Raw genomic sequence first — 12,466 nt, forward strand, 5'->3', positions numbered from 1 at the left:
TTTGATGAATAGGCAGTGGTCCGCTTGACTTTGTGTCAGGCCAAGGCTCTTAAGGACTTCTGCGAGTTTCTTATTGAAGCATCTCGGCGCTTGTTTTAGGCCATAGAGACTTTTGTGCAGGAGGCACACGCGATTCGTGCCGTCTTCAAAGCCTGGGGCTTGAGTTACGTAGACGGTTTCATCTAATTTTCCGTAAAGAAATGCGGTTTTTATGTCTCCTTGTTTCATGTGCATGCATTTTGCTGCACTGATTGCCAAGAAGACACGCAGTGTGTCAAATCTGGCGACGGGGCTGTAGAGTTCTTGGTAATCTACGCCTTCTACTTGATTGAATCCTCGAACGACGAGGCGTGCTTTGTAGTGGTCTATTTTGTTTTCAGCGTTGGTTTTACTTTGAATACCCATCTACAGCTGATAGGCTTTTTATCTTTTGGAGGGTCTACCAATGACCAAACTCCGTGCGATTTTATAGAGTCGAGCTCGTCTTGCATTGCAATTTGCCATTCTTTGGCATGAGGAGAAGCCATTGCTTCTTTATATGTTTTGGGTTCCCTTATTTCAGACTCATTTAGTTCGATTTCATATCGTTTTGGTTTCTTTATAGTAGTGCGTCTTCGTAATGTCATGTGCTCCTGAGGGGAGATTGAGGGAGAGCTGTTTGCTCGATCATCCTCTGAGTCAATATCTGACATGTTGCTTAGCTCGCTCTCATCAGGCGGCTCTTCAATGATGTCCTCTTCATCATCGGTTACCATGGTTTTTTGCGCGGTTGTGGCCGTTTTCTTCGTCATTTTGACGGGAGTTTGCGCGTCGTCAGAAGCTTTCCCCTCTACGAATTTGACGTCTTTTGTAGGTATTATCCTATGCGTTGTGGGTTCATAGAATCACGGGAACATATGGATCAATAAAACCATGAACCATGAACCATGAACCATGTCAATCATTGCTTTCAATTTCTGCTTAAACACCCTCGCGATAACATCATGACGATCCATCGACGTTTGTCCCGGTTTCAGAAGAACTTTCACTTCTTCCCAAGTCGGGTTACAGGTGAATGTTATAAATAAATCCGGCCGACCGTGATACCGAACATATGTCAGGGCATCCTGAGCATATTCATGCATATGTCTCGGGCTCCCGGTAAATGTCGCGGGAAGAATTACGACGTTGCCGAGATCGTTGGGATTGATATTTGAATCCGTGCTTATCGCATCTCTTAAATGTATGTATTGTTCGGCTCGCAATTTGGTCTGATTCAATCGAATATATAGGAGACGTTCTGTCTCAATCTTCGCATACATATCCACAACGTATTGATGAAATAACTGTCGACATCTCAAAATATGATTATCCCTATCGTCCCTCATCATCAATCGATAGGAATAGTAGTTCATAGCGCTGACTTTTTTTTCTGTTTCAATGTCTGAGAATGGCTCCCTCATACGGATATTGAAATGATAACCATCCTCTCCTTGCCAAAATATAATAGGATACTGGAGAGCATCATATGATCGATGAGTCTCACTCACACGTTTCAAAACGCCACTTTCCCTATGTAATACAATGTCCCGTGATTCAAAATGTTCCCCCACAATAACAATAGCTACCTCGTCAATCGAAGGTGCATTGTACCGACCTCTGTGTTCGCCGACAGGCACTTTGTCGGCTTTAATGCCAATCACGTATTCATCTGTCGGCATAAGTTCAAGAGCGGTCCTGAAAAGTCTCACTAATGCATTATGCTGGTCAAACAACGTTTGTAAAGCAGCAATTATTTCTCGGTGAGTTTGGGTGTCGATGCGACAGCGCTGACCGATTTGATCCTCTAAATTCCCCATAAAATATATCTGAAGAAATTTATGTTCACACGCAGGAAGCGGGAGAAGGGATCCTGCGAGATGGTAAATTTGCCCCTGAACCTTGAAGGTCGGCATGAAATTCCCGTGAGATATTTCTGTCGCCCCAAATGATGTCATTTGAAAACATGAGTTGTATCTCCGTATGTTCGCCAAGAAATGTTTCGCTTGAATCGTTTCGCCCAAGAGCCATGATGCCAATGGTTCGAGTGGTGGAGATAATTCTGGCAATTTCACTGGACCGCCTGAACAACACATTCCAGGGGGCTCAGCTTCAAATTTTTTCGCACGACAATGAACACAAACTTTATCCATGGCTCCGATAACTACGTTTGGATGAAGACTGTAATCGAAATCAGGAGAATACTCAAATGCAACGCACCTCAAATCAGCATGAAGATTTTGCAAAGATAACCTATTACGCTCTCGTCGAAGATGCAATCGCTCATGTCTCTGATCATCGGATTCGCTGTCACGATTTTGAATATGACGATCGCTATCAGCTAGCATTCGAGACATACGTTGCTCATCAGTCTCCTCGGCCCGTCTTTGCGAAACGCGAGATAGATTGGCAGACAACCTCGTTTTACGCTGTGAGGTGGTCTCAATCGATCGGGCCTCACCGATATGGACTCGGTTTTGTTCTAATCGAGCATGATATTGAGACACCGTCTCCAAAGCTCTCCTAGCCCGTTTCTGCTGAGCTCGACGGGTCGCACGACCGATTGCCGAACGTTTAGGAGGCATCACTTCATCACTGCATATAAAATCAGCCCACAGAAGTTTGGCCGTTCGGTAGGTCTACATACCTTAAGGCGAAGACTTCAAGCTGCAGATTTCTCCACGCTAACAAAACCTGAATCGATAGCAATCAATATTCAGCAAGCGACTTCGCTCTACTCATTGATGCCCTCGTTCGTACCTCAATGGGATTGACGAACGACGATGTGAGCTAATGGTGGGCTTCGCGAACGACGATGTGAGGGAACGGGGAAAAATTGGCATTTCCCGGAAGTGGGAAGAGCCATATTGCGTTTTGACTTGCCTAAAACCTAATCGGAATCAGTGTCGATATTCTCGCCAAATTTCATGCTGATACTATGGGTAGTTTAGGCGTGCATAGGGGACAAACATACATTCGCGTTCTCTCTTTTATATGTAGAGATATAGCCGATTTCCTCCCCAAGGATGTCAAATATTTAATATATGCCGATGACCTCAAAGTTTGGTGTCCAATCATGGACCGTACCTCTTGCGCTGTCCTACAGAATGCTATTGATGGAGTCGACAAACTGAATGACATGTCCCTCTCCCCGCACAAAACCGTTGTGTTGCAGTCGGGACGAGTCCGGTCCGATTACTTCCTTAACGGTGTGCCGTTACCCATTTCCGAGGAAACCCGTGATCTGGGAGTGGCAATTAACACGGCCCTTGATTTCAAGCACCACATATCCAACGTGGCCAAATCTGCTTTTCTGCTCATAAATTGTATATTCCGAAGCATCATCACCAAAAGACCTGAACTATATCTTGGGTTGTACAATTCCCTAGTCATGCCGAAGTTCCTCTACTGCTCGCCCCTTTGGAACCCGTCTCAACGACAGCACATCGATCTTTTAGGTCGGGTGCAGAATCGTTTCCTGCGCAGACTACGGTATCGATGCAATTTACAGCGGAATGATGTCACTCTTCCCGATCTCAAGACCCTTCTCGATAAGAACGATGATAGCATGCTCAGGACACTCTTCCGTGCCTCCCTTCTAGAGGATATGTTTACCATTACCGGAAACAGACTCCGTAGTAAGTTCTCGATTAGACCCAAAACTGTTGCCCGAAGTAAACGTATCCAAAATCTGTTTCCATGGAGAATGGCCGATAAGCTACGCGCCGAGGGTTTCCCCCTGTATTTACAATTATTGTCTTCACTGCCCCCTTCTAGTCAATAAAGGGCGCTATTCATTCATTCATTCAGTTGGTGGGCGAAGGTATTCGAGGTATTTCGGCTCAGGCTGAGGACTACTTTGAGGTATAGCGCTTTGCATCGGTCTAGCTTTGCCATGGCGGTTGCGGTCAGTCGCGGGGCGACACACGACATTCCGTATCGGATGGTGGGGGTGATTTTGATTTCGAATATCTTGAGCGCTAGTGTCAGAGGGATTTTTCGGAGGTCTCCGAGGCATGTGGTTGACGCTGCCGTTCTCGTGAGCAGTTGGTCTACGTGGGAGCTGAAACTTAGCGAGGGCTGCATTGTGAGGCCGAGGTATTTGAAGCTATTTAAAATCTCCAGCGGCTTCTTGTGGAGGTAGAGCTTCCTCTTTCCGGTCGCTCCTGACTTCCTGAACTTCAATATTTGGATTTTTCGATGTTGACCGTCATTTTGTTTTCTTCGCACCAGAAGGATAAAGCTGTTAGTGCGGCCTGCAATTCGTCGGCGTCTGGGCCTGCGATGACGAGATCATCCGCAAACATTATCGATAGGGTTTTCCTCTTCTCTAGTTTTCGGAGGAGGTCGTTCATGAACATCACAAATAGTTGGGGCGAGAGCGAGTCCCCTTGTTGGACCCCTTTTCTTTGGGCTATCGGCTGGCTGAGGTCCGCTCCGTTATCCACGATCAAGTAGTTGGGTTGTAGGATCGATCTTATCGCTTTCAGGGCCTTTCCTTGGAGGTCGAACTCGTTGACTAGTTTCTCGGTGAGCTTCTTTCTGCAGACATTATCGAAGGCTGCCCGGAAATCAATGAGCGCGGCGTATGTTGGCTCGTTGTGACCTTCGATATAGTCGATGAGTGTCTGCAGCGCTCCTTCGCAGGATCTGTGTGGTAGGAAGCCGTGTTGGTTGTCCGACATCTGGGGCAGACATTGGGTGACTATTCGGTTTGCCAGGATGCTTGTGAAGAGTTTGTACATGTGGGAGGCTAGGCTGATGCACCTGTAGTTCTTCGCTTCAGTGGGGGATCCTTTGCCTTTGAATAGCGGTTTCACGAGTGAGGTGCGCCACTGTTGTGGCAAACGGCCTGTGTTGAAGGCTTGGTTGAATAGTCTTGTGGCGAGGGGGATCATAAGCTCGTTGTCCTTGAGGATTTCCACTGCTATTCGGTCTGGTCCCACTGCTTTGCCTCTCGATGTTCTTCTCAGGGTTGTGATGACCTCTTCGTTTGTAATTTGCTCGTTGTACCACTCTTCATCTACGCTGTCTCCGTTGGAGTCGTCTTCTCCGTTGATCTGTTCGGTGTCTGTTGCTGCGTAGAGCTGGCCGTAGTATTTCGTGAAGGTTTCCATCTCAACTTTTGGTACGCATGATGCCTTCTTTTGGGGCAGGACGATCCAGGGTTTCGTTCTGCTGGCCTCGATTTTCCGTTCGAATTGCTCGAGCTCATATTTGTTACGTTTCACTTTGAGCAGGTTCTTATATTTTCTTCTAAAGCTGCTGTAGTTGTCTCTTCCGATCCGAGACAGAGTTTCTCTCTTGAGATCTCGGCACTCTGAGTCGTACCACGGTTTGTTCATGTTGGGTCGCTCTTTCACTCTCGGGGCGCTCTCGGTGATGATTTTGAGCAGTTCTTGATACGACTCGTCGGTGTTGTGGTCTTCATTCTGCTCCAGAGTGGGCAGGAGTTTGTCCAGGGATTCTGGGTGGATTCGTCTGATTGCTCTTTCGGGTCTCCTCCCTGGTGCAACTCCATGTTCGTCGGTGAGGCGCGTGGATATGAGGATGCGCTGGTGCTTCCTTTCGACGGTGGGGTCTATTACAATTTCAGTCTTTGGGACAAGGTTTGCGGAGACGAATACGAGGTCGATGGCGCTCCGACCGTTGTGTGCTATGTAGGTCATTTCGTCCGGCTTGTTGAGTAGGTACAGTTCGAGGTAAGTGAGTGATTCGGTCAGGTCTCTACCTCTGGTTTCCTCTGAGTCGATCCTGCAATTGAAGTCTCCGTACAAAATGGTTGTTGGTGTTCTGGCTTCCACCATGGCTCGTTGTATTTCGATCACAATCTCGGCGACTGGTGTATGGGGGCTGAAGTGCGATACTAGGAACGTCGTGGGGCCTACTTGGACCCCGAGTATGCTTTCGCTTTTGTAAATTTCTTGAGTGTTTGGCAGTAGTGGGGAGGTGAATATCGCCAGCCCTCCGCTGGGTCTCCCTTCTGTTCGAGTGGCTCCCGAGTAGAAGCTTCTGTATTGTGCTATAAGTTGTTCTTTGGGCTCATTCATTAGAAAGGTTTCTGTGAGCATGATTATTGCGTATGGGCTGAAATTGTAGTGGTTTTCTTTCCTCAGGAATCCTTTCAGGCCTTCGATGTTCAAGTTGCGTATTCTGAGTTCCGGTAGTCAGAGGTCCATTCCTTGTGTTTGGGAGCTTCTCGGTATCTTTCGTTTTGGCGAGGCTCCTTCGTCTGCTGCTTGAGCGTTGAATTTCCTGTAATCGTGGAGCTGGCCGCGGTAGGGGCGAAATTCGATGCCTACCGGCCATGCCGATCCGTGGTTCATGTCATTGTATGCTTCGATCGGGGCTGTTACGTGGAAACTTGCGTAGAATTCTTGGTTCTCACTTCTGAGTTTCGTTACCTGGATTGGGGTTGTAGCCGGAATGATCTTTCTGAGGTGGTTCACTATCTCTTGTTCGGTCGTGGCTGCGTCGAACTGAGATATGAAGAGGGCTTTCTGTCGAGTTCTTTGAGGCACTTCTACTTGAGTGACTTTCAGCGTCGTGAATCTCGATGTGCCGACACTTTTCCTCTCTGTTTTCCTCGGCGGTTTGCCTTTGAGTTGCTGTGGTCTTCGGGGGGGCAGTTCTCTTTTCGAGGTTCTGATCTCTCTTCGAACGGCTTCAGCGTAGCTCAGTTTCCTCTGGCAGTTCCGTGGTGTTCGAGGAGTCTGTGGTTCGTTTCTCGTCGCCGGTGTCGGGTTCCGTTGAGTGCTCTGGAAGTCAGCTGATCCGGAGTAACAACCGCTCGGTCTCGATGCCTGGCCACTTCTCGCCAACGTAGGTTTTGCAGAGCACGGGCATTGGACTTTGATAAGCGGTGCGATTGTTCGGGATGTTTCTATCCAGAAACAGCCTTTGCAAAAGAGTTCTCTCCTGTCTGGTATTCTGTATCCACACGCTGCGTGTATCGGTCTGACACAAGCTTCGCACACTGCGTGACTTGCCCTCGCGGGGATCTCATCGTTGCACGAGTTGCATGGGGGCCGGGGTTTGTTTCGATGTCTCCGCTCTGGAGCAACAGGTTGGTCAGCGCGGCTCTGCTCCGCCCGACTGCACTGGCGATCACTAGGCCTAACGCGTTCGACGTTTCGCTCTGGAGGTTGGGGTGGCGTTCTGTTCCTCTTCCTTTTTCACTCTGGGGTTCTGCGTGTACCTGGTAGTCTTCCAAGGTATTGCTCGTCCCAGTTTCCTGCTTCCTTGCGATGGATATATTGAGAAGAGTCTGAGCACTTGTGGCGCGCGATGCTGCTCTGGCGGCGCACAGTGTGGCCGAACCCTATTTTAGGCGGCAGAAATTATTTCAGTGAGTTTTTTAGATTATTCTCGTGGTACGAACTCGTATCAGTCATCGAAGGAAATATCTGGCTCTCAGGCTTCTCACGAATAACCACGTGAGCTTTCTATCTGCTCGCGACTGAGGGTAGAACATGGCTCCCATACCTCGTGCTTGGGGAGCACGCCGTGTCGCATCGAGACGGGAGATTCTCCTTCAATCTCTCCGTTCAATGGAGCTCTATTGAACCTTTCTTCATCGTCCTGCTTCGAAACGGGTTAGAGAAGAGCCCGAATCAATCGCGTCTTGCCTCGAGTCTTCTGAGTCTGCATCGGAGTACTCACAGTCCGAATGCTGCTCTGATTCTACCGGGTGACATCGAATATCGCGAGAACTTCCACTCAACAACAAGTCGGCAACTTCCTGGTCTACGGAGCTCCCTTTTGTTTTCACAGCGCCACGAGACGAATTCACGAGTGAATCAGACGATATCATCAACATCGAGTAGAGATCGAAGATGTTTTATCTTCTCGGGGAGCCGCGTACAATAACTTCGCAGGTCCGGCAGGCAGAAGATCCTTGACTTTGTCCCGTTTTGTCCTCTCCGCCAAGTCCGAATTTTTTTTTCCTGGGCGTCCCGCTCGAGGTGTCCCTTGAGACGCTCTTGATGGTCCGGGCTACTCGGGCACGTCTTCTTGTGCGGGTAGCTCAGTGTGGTGCACGATGAAATCGAAGTTTTTGACTTCGAGCCATTCAGCTTCTTTTCCGGAGAACCGTTCCGCTTTCGAGTTATGTCTCCCGACTTTTTCCCTCACTCGGGACACATGCCTGCTGATCTGATTTCTGATCTGAGATCGGTTGCTGAGCTGCTCAATTTCAACATGAGCATGACTCAAAATGAGTCTCTCCAACCCATCAATGCACTCGTTCTTCCGGGAGTTGAAAATTGTCTCCGCAAATGTCCTCCGAGGCACCCAAATTCGAATATCTGAAAACAGCACGCATTCACGTTCGCCAAAACTTGCTGGTTTTTTTTTCGGAAATGGAAGGAGGGAGGGTGGAAGAGGATTCTCCACCCCATGAGCCGCCCGGGTCCGCCCTGGACCGTGTACTTTTCTGGCGGTGAAATTTCATGAAAATCGTTTTTTTTTTCGTCAAAAAAAGATGCACTCAGAAAAACTTCTAATTTGCATATTCTCGTCGAATGAACCGCTAAGCTTGGAGTTTCAGACTCAATCTTACTCACGATTCGGTGTTTGCTCCATCCTGAATCGATTCCACGGAAACTCGAGCGTCAGCACGGATCGGAAGAAAAAAGTGACAGTCCGGAGCAAAAAAAAATTCCTCCTTCCAGAGTCTCTCCACAGAGATACAAGTGCTTGGTTTCTGATTGGTGTGTGTTTCCGAGGTCCCCATACTTCCTCCAAGACGCCACGACAAAAATTTTCAAAATTTTTCGTTTTTAATTTCTGCCGCCTAAAATCGGGTTTGGCCACACTATGCGGCGGCCATCTTGGGAGCTATGGATATATGTATATCTCAGGTATCGCTATTGGCATTGCTCCCAGGGACGGATCTCGGGAGGAGTTATTGTGCGCGGAAAATCGACGCCGCCGGGGACATGCTGCTCCGTGGAGAGGTTCCGTGACGTTTCGCCGGCAGCAGGGATTGAACCCGCGCAGTCGGCGTCACTTCGCGAAGTGTGAGCGGCCGTTCACGAGATGGCTTCGCAAAGTGAAGGGGAGGAATGTGCGAAAGAAAGCGCTTGCCCTTGACTTCCCGCCAATCACGATAGTGCCCCAGCTCTCAGGGTATCGGCTCCAGATATGTTCGGGATGCCAAAGCTTCAGCGATGCTGATATCATCGTCGTAACACACTAATGCGATGAAGAGATTCGGTCTCCATCTCCTCTACAAGTGCACGGATTGAACGAGAATCCTTAGATTCACTTCCGCATGTTGCACTCGTGCCCGCAAGTCGCAAATATCGCCTCTACTGGCGAGTATTGAATTGGGAAAAAAAAAATTGGGTGTAGGCAATGGCAAAAATCTTGTGATCATAGCGGCGGAAAGGGATGAACTCTCTCGACGCTTTGTCGTCGTAACGTTTAATAAACAAACAGATTGTGACGTGACCGTCAGGGAAGCAAGACATGTTCTCACTTGCTCATCCTCGGGCATCCAAACTCAATTCCGAGAAGGCGCCATTCGACAATTCAAGACTGCCGTGTTCCCCCCTTCCATATTCCACATTTTGGTGCCGTGACCGGGATTCGACCGGGACCCAACATGGCTCTCCAGCGTACTCCCGAGGCCGTCGATCGCCGACTCAATCCTCAGCGGGGCGCCAACGCCCCAATGAGCCTTCCAGTCTTGCGTGGACGCCGAACGCGCACCAAGAAAGCCCTCATGGATGAAGTCGAGGCATTGCGAGGTGTCAATCGCGTCGACGACACCAATCGTCTCGAGATTCTTTGTGTCAAATCTCGGATTGATAGCCGATTTGAGGTGATTCGAGATGTGTGTGAGCAAATTTGCGGTCATCCCCTTCTCCCGGCGGATGACGCAGACCGAGAGGCCGAGGAAGCTGAGTCGGCGGTCGACGTTGGACTCTCTGCGCGAGCGATTATCGACGGACTTCTCGCCATGGAGGTTCTCGAGAAATCAACCGTCGACTCACGGCCAGAGAGCCGGCCATCGTCGCCATCATTAGCCAGCGCCTCGAGACAGCCAAGTGCCCGCGCTTCCGGTGCTGACATCATCGGTGCGCCAGCCGCTTCCGCCGAACCTTCTCCCGCGGTCGAGAGTGGAAACAAAACATCGTCTGCCGGTACGGACAGCTGTGATCTGTGATTCAACAAACAGTACATCTCCCGTGAAATCGAGCTGTGCCAATCCCCGACTGTACCTCGACACCACCCCCGAAGTGTTCGATGGCTCTGTTTCGCGTTACCGATTACGGCGATCTCAGTTCATAAACCATGTGCGACGACGAACAGAGACTACCGAGAGCGACAAAGTGGTGGCATTGAGTAAACTCCTCTCCGGTGCTCCCAAGGACCTAATCTGCGAGCTACCACTCATCGACAGCAACTTCGGAGTCGCCTTGAAGTTGCTCGACGACAACTATAGTGATCCAGAGCTGCGACAGCGTGAAGTGATCAACAACACCACAAAGGTGCCAACCGTTCGACACTCCAATGATACGGTGGGGCTGCGTGAACTTCTAAACGACGCACAACGAACCATTCTTGCATTGGAGGGTGTTAACGTTCCGTTGCACAGTATCGCCTTGGCATACGAGCAAACCATTCGCAACGCCCTCCCGGTCAGCTTGATCCTTGCGTTCGAAGATCGAGTGCAAGACGCGCTTCCAACAGCTGCTGTGGAGGAGGAAGACCAGGCGGCTGCTGCAGCAAAACGTGTCGAGGAGCTCTTGTCCTACCTACGACCATACACCATTCTCCGAGAAAGAAGCACATCGGGCAAGCAGCGAAATACGGTCGGCGATTTCGCCGGAAGCTCATCGTCGGACCCCAGGAGATCCAAGGCCCGTGGCGCTCTTAGACATCCTCCGCGTCAGGAGTTGGTCCTTACGGCGGCCGCTACCGCGAGGAATGGTGCTAGGAAATCGACGAAGGCCCGCAGAAATCCTTGTTTGTTGTGCGGCAGCTTCGAGCATTTCCCCTCTGCGTGCTCCGCCGAGGTCCCAATGGAACGACGTCTGGAGATTCTGACGCAACGTCGACGCTGCTCAAAATGCTTCCAGTTCGAGCACCAACCTCCTCGACAGTGCCACGGCCCTAAGGAGCCTTGCCGGACGTGTAATAGTACCGGTCTTTATACAGTCATGCACGCGCGACCGGCCACTTCTAGCGACTCCCGAACCGCCGCCGGTATCACGCAAAATGCCGCGGCCGTCGCCACCGACCGAGCCGTCGTCATGACCGCCACCGCCTTCGCGATGTTCGGTGAGACTAGAATCAAGGTTCGATGCTTCTTCGACGGAGGGTCGATGGTTTCGTTTGTCACCAAGAAACTTATTCGGCAGCTGCCGAACATCCCCCCGAGGGCCCGCGTCGACTTACGACTACAGGCCTTCGACAGCCAGCACGCGGTAACCGCCAATCGCTACGCCATTCGGTTGGTGAGTACTCACGACGATTGCGAGCCGGTCATAATCCAGGCATACGAGTACGACTTTGGTGTCGACCCCCCAGGCAATTGTTCGAAGCAAATGCAACAGCTCATCCGACAACTCGGCTCAACACATCCCTTAGCCGATTCATCCATCGATGACCCGCGCGGGCCCCCGATCTGCTAATTGGAGTCGACCAAATGTACAAAATCCTGCATTTGAACAAGGAGGGGGTCATTGCGGGCGACCTGGTCGCAAAGTCTTCGCGTTTTGGTGGGCTCGTGTCTGGATCGTATGGACCCAGGGCGACGCGCGGCGATGTCGGTCTGGTTTTGCCAATCTGTTGCGCCGCAACAACATCTCAGCCAGCGAGAGATCTCCAGCGGTTGTGGAGCCTGGAGGCCATCGGAGTTTCCGAGACTAAGGGAGACGTTCTGAATGCGGCCGAGAGTGAGGCTCTGGAACAGTTCCGGGATAGCGTCTCGTATCAGAATCAGTGCTACACAGTCGCGATGCCAAAGCGTGTGTCCATCGAGCAGCTCTCGAACAACTTGGAGGGCGCACTGACTCGTTTGTCGGCCAAGCGTCGTGCTTTGTCACGCGACCCCGAATCTCTCAAACGATACGATGAGGAAGTTATGGCGTTCGTGAAGGCTGGCCATGTTGAAGAAATTCTTGATGTCGACCTCACCGCCCCTAGTGCTCGCAGCCGGGAATTCTACATGCCTCACCGTCAAGTCGTCACCAGAAGGGCCACTGGGGACAAGTGGCGAATTGTCTTCGACGCTTCGGCCTCGTCGCCGGGCGAATCTTCGCTCAACTCCCATCTCATCGCAGGGCCAAACTTGAACCCCGACATTCTACGGCTCTTGCTCAACATTCGACTTAGACCGGTGGCCCTATCGGCTGACATTGCTCAGGCGTACATGACAATCAGCCTCGTCACCGAGGATCGTCCCTTCTTCCGCTACTTATGGCAGCGACCTGGGGAG

The 12,466-nt window shown here is 50.5% G+C and overlaps 2 protein-coding genes across 2 annotated transcripts; one reads left to right on the forward strand and one right to left on the reverse strand.

Annotated features, from left to right (window-relative positions):
• Nucleotides 1-884: 884 nt before the first annotated feature.
• LOC108864106 (uncharacterized) lies at nt 885-2,171 on the reverse strand. Its single transcript, XM_018639072.1, has one exon. The coding sequence runs from the start codon at nt 2,169-2,171 to the stop codon at nt 885-887; it is 1,287 nt and encodes a 428-aa protein (XP_018494588.1).
• A 785-nt stretch (nt 2,172-2,956) lies between these two features.
• LOC108864107 (uncharacterized) lies at nt 2,957-3,802 on the forward strand. Its single transcript, XM_018639073.1, has one exon. The coding sequence runs from the start codon at nt 2,957-2,959 to the stop codon at nt 3,800-3,802; it is 846 nt and encodes a 281-aa protein (XP_018494589.1).
• Nucleotides 3,803-12,466: the final 8,664 nt, after the last annotated feature.

The sequence above is a fragment of the Galendromus occidentalis genome, unplaced genomic scaffold (genome assembly GCF_000255335.2).
Source record: "Galendromus occidentalis unplaced genomic scaffold, Mocc_1.1 scf7180000077317, whole genome shotgun sequence".
In the NCBI taxonomy this organism is placed as follows: Eukaryota; Metazoa; Arthropoda; class Arachnida; order Mesostigmata; family Phytoseiidae; genus Galendromus; species Galendromus occidentalis.

Coding starts and splice junctions, on each gene's coding strand:
- LOC108864107 (XM_018639073.1), top strand. CDS start 2,957: ATGGGTAGTTTAGGCGTGCATAGGGGACAAACATACATTCGCGTTCTC.
- LOC108864106 (XM_018639072.1), bottom strand. CDS start 2,171: ATGGATAAAGTTTGTGTTCATTGTCGTGCGAAAAAATTTGAAGCTGAG.